This window comes from Pocillopora verrucosa, chromosome 1, assembly GCF_036669915.1.
Source record: "Pocillopora verrucosa isolate sample1 chromosome 1, ASM3666991v2, whole genome shotgun sequence".
Taxonomy (NCBI): Eukaryota; Metazoa; Cnidaria; class Anthozoa; order Scleractinia; family Pocilloporidae; genus Pocillopora; species Pocillopora verrucosa.
In genome coordinates, this window is record NC_089312.1 from 14,193,789 (window position 1) to 14,197,466 (window position 3,678).

The 3,678-nt window shown below is 39.6% G+C and overlaps 1 protein-coding gene across 1 annotated transcript; it reads right to left on the bottom strand.

Moving 5' to 3' along the window:
* Positions 1 to 353: 353 nt before the first annotated feature.
* LOC131786322 (methylated-DNA--protein-cysteine methyltransferase-like) lies at positions 354 to 2,070 on the bottom strand. Its single transcript, XM_059103366.2, is given in 1 exon segment — positions 354 to 2,070. A coding segment is annotated over 1 exon segment (516 nt). The 3' UTR covers positions 354 to 1,554.
* Between the last annotated feature and the right edge of the window lie 1,608 nt (positions 2,071 to 3,678).

Sequence of the window (3,678 nt, forward strand, 5' to 3'; positions counted from 1 at the left end):
TTTGCGTGTTTTGACTTTCCGTGATGCTTTTTTCTCTGAAAAAGTCCAAATCTCAGAAAGAAATCAAATGTGAAGACACGTATTTCACAAAGTGTATGGTTACTGTCATGTGCAGTGGGAGGTGAAGGGGTTGAAAGTCACTCCGAGTTGAATCGGCACCTTTCATGTCATGCACCATTGACAGTTCATATATATGCAGCTTGATCCACAGGCAGTGGCCCACTCATTTACCAAAAAGAAAAACAAGAAAACCAAGAACAAAAAAAAAAACAAAAAAAAAACAAAAATGAGAGTGCCAGGGTGAGAATGATTAATTTCAAGGAACAGGTAGCCTCACACAGCCTAGCCAAAGAAGGTGAACGATGTAATTTGTGTTAATCCTAATTAGCATAAATTAATATTTTCCCAGCACATATCAGAGGACTAGAGGAGTGTGCAAGGTACAATGAGAGTTTTTGGTCCATAGTTTGTAAGTTGGGGTTGTTAGTAAGGCAAGGCATTCTACATTTAGCCTTCCCTGTGTTAAGTTTCATTTTCATTTAAACTTACTTAGTTTTTCCTTTTTCTGAAGTATTGTCATTTTCACATCAGGTTTTACTCACAGCTTTACTGTTCTCAACCTGTGTATATCATGTTATTCAAAGGATACCCTAAAACCCCAAGGGTGGCACCACTGCCTTGGTTGGAGTACATGCCTCCTGTTTTTTGCACCTGTTGGTTTTTTGGGTTTTTGTGTCTAACTTTGGTGCATTTAGTTTCCTTCAATCATAATAAACTTTATTAAGTATATTGCTGTTACCTAAACACTAGGGTAGCTTGTCTTGACAACATGCCCACATACTAACCAGCAAAATCTTGGGCATAATTCATGCTGTAGTTTGAAGATGGTGAAAAATGCAAAACTTAAATTGTATATAATATCATACTGGAAGGTTACATATAACTATGTTATCGCATATTCTCAATTCATAACATGCCTTAAGAGACATTTTACATATTTAATTGCTGAAGACTCGTCTACTTCTGGCTTTCATGAAATAGTGATTATACATTAACACAACATGAAGATGAACCAGGGGCCCCTTTCTTGAAAGTCATGGTAACTTAACAGGCCTGAAGCCATATTTTCAAATAAAAAATTTCAGGAAAAGAGAAACAAGTTCTAGCATCCTTACCAGTCCCTTTTGATTTTCTAGCTGATAATTTATTGTATCATTTTCAAAACTTTTGAAATCCCTATCTCTGACGAAAGTAGAACCTTAGGGGCCTGCTAATTTACCCAGACCTTCAAGAGACAGGCCTTAGGTTTGTGAATTCCTTTACACCTTTCAGTTGCCCTTATATATGGGAATTCCTACATAATCAAATATCTAAAGGTTATAAACCCCATGTCCCCTTAAAGTAACCAGCATCTAATTTCTCCTTACAATAATAGTGCTGAATCATTCATTAAGTTCATGAGAATGGAGGAATGATTCTCCTTGTCAGAACCGTAGAAAACGTATAGTGAACAGAACGGAGAATAAATATATACTCGTGTTTGGGTTTAAAAGGTTAAATGATGGCCTTCTCGTGTTGAAGAAGCCATTTCTTAGTGACAACGCCATTATATGAGCTATAATTTCCAAGACCGCCTCCACTTTTGACAACTCTGTGGCAAGGTACGATAATAGGGATGGGATTGGTCCTCATCGCCATTCCAACAGCCCTTGCACCCTTAGGATTGCCCGCCATATTGGCAAGTTCTCCATAAGTCACTGTCTCTCCTGGCTTCACCCGATCCGTAAGAATCTTCCACACTTTGCAGCAAAATGGCTTGCTAATTTCATACTCTTGGACGTTCAGAGACGGCACCTTAACTTTCTGCATAGGAGAACTGGAGAAATATGCATTCATCCAAGCAATGCATTCCTGGAGGTGTCGAGTGGAGCGACTGTTGGGGTCCAGTTTCTTGTTTTCTTCGGTTGCCTCTAGCTTTTCTCCTTTCAGATTAATGCTTGTGATACCATCATCGTCGGCCTTGATCTCGTAAGCACCTACTGGCTATTCAAAAAAAGCGACTTGTTGCATTTTGTCGAATACTATGCTCTTGCTATTCGCGGGCATTGGCGCGAAAAAATTAGCATCGTCAGCAGTATCGTTTCCAGTTTTTCACGGCTGCTTATTCGAACTCTGTCATCCGGAAAAAAGTCATTTGAATCCCGTTCATCGAAAGAAAACAATAACTTGGGAAGTTTAAGACACGTAGACAATAAATTAGACGGTTTCATGCAACAGCAAAGGATATCAGGGCAGAAGACCGCTTAGCATTCAAAGGGGTGGGCACAATACTGACCTAACGCTGTGACAATCAAGAGAAGATGAGGTGGGTGGCCTGAATTAAAGGCGGGAGAAAAACCGCGGTTTGGCTTCCCTGTGCGACTAATTTTCCTTTTACGCTATCTAACCTTGACTAACTTAATTTAACGCAGAAATTAGAGTGGCAGGGGGTTTCCAGTCGGTCTGCGGCCAGTCTTTCTTTAGGCGGTCTCTTTTGTTGTTTTTTGATGTTCCCATATTCTGACGAGAATTTTCAAAGTAATACTTTTACTTCTAAAACAAGACCCTCAAGGCTGACTTTTCCATCCAGGAATCTTCCCCTAGAAATTCGACGAATGCACCCTCTTTCTCAGAGGTCACACTCTCCAAAATTTTTGCGTGCGGGGAGTGGTGGTTTCTCCGCCCACACCTTCAGGGAGGAGATTTCGTACGCGCATTTGTCTGTGAATACAATTACCTCTGAACAAGATTTAAATAGCAGGCACTCTTCGTAGTCTTCAACTAATATGGTTCCTTTCCAAGCTTCCAGGGATTGTGAACCAATCATCTTGGATCTTTATTAAGCAAGAAAAATCTTGAGGGTAAAACTTACTCTTGCCTTAGCTGCGAGAGTACGACGCGTCTAAATAAATTTCCTGAGACCTTAGTGACATCTAGCGGAAAAAAGGACGAATATTATTCCACAACATGTTTGTTTAAAGGCAAACACGCATTATCTTTACCTTGATATATCAAATATTCCATCCACTCCACTATCCTGTTCACCAGAACCGCTTAGTTTTCAAAGACTTTCCCTTTTCACTTAATTTTGTTTAGATCCCATGATCCCATGTTTGCTTCCTTGTAACATTCTCTGCTACATCATCCTCAGCAACAGTGTTGAGCGGACATTAAAGGACATTAATTGACTGAACATATATGCAATAGCGCTTTGGTTAAGTTGCTATTGTTACCATAAAAATATTTTACCTGCAAGGGGTTGGAGCTATCATTTCGAGTTTGCTTTCACAAGAATACTTGTAATGTTTCATTTACAATAATATTAACAATAAAAAAATTCTTCGACAACGCAGCTACATAATCTCAGCACGCTTTACAGATGACCGACTACCTAAGGTAATAATTTATAACAATCTACAGTTTACATTGAAACTGAGGCACACACCGTCTGTCCGAACCAAACGACTCCCACATCAACTACCTATTTAATCAAATGTAAGATCCCTTTACAGGAAGGAAGGAAGGAAAGAAGGAAGGGGGAAAATTAGGCTGGATTTTGACTGTAGAGGGGCTCTCACATAAACATCTTACGAGACTCCCTCTTCAGGGGGGGTCTTTTGTACTAAAGTTGTTAGAAGC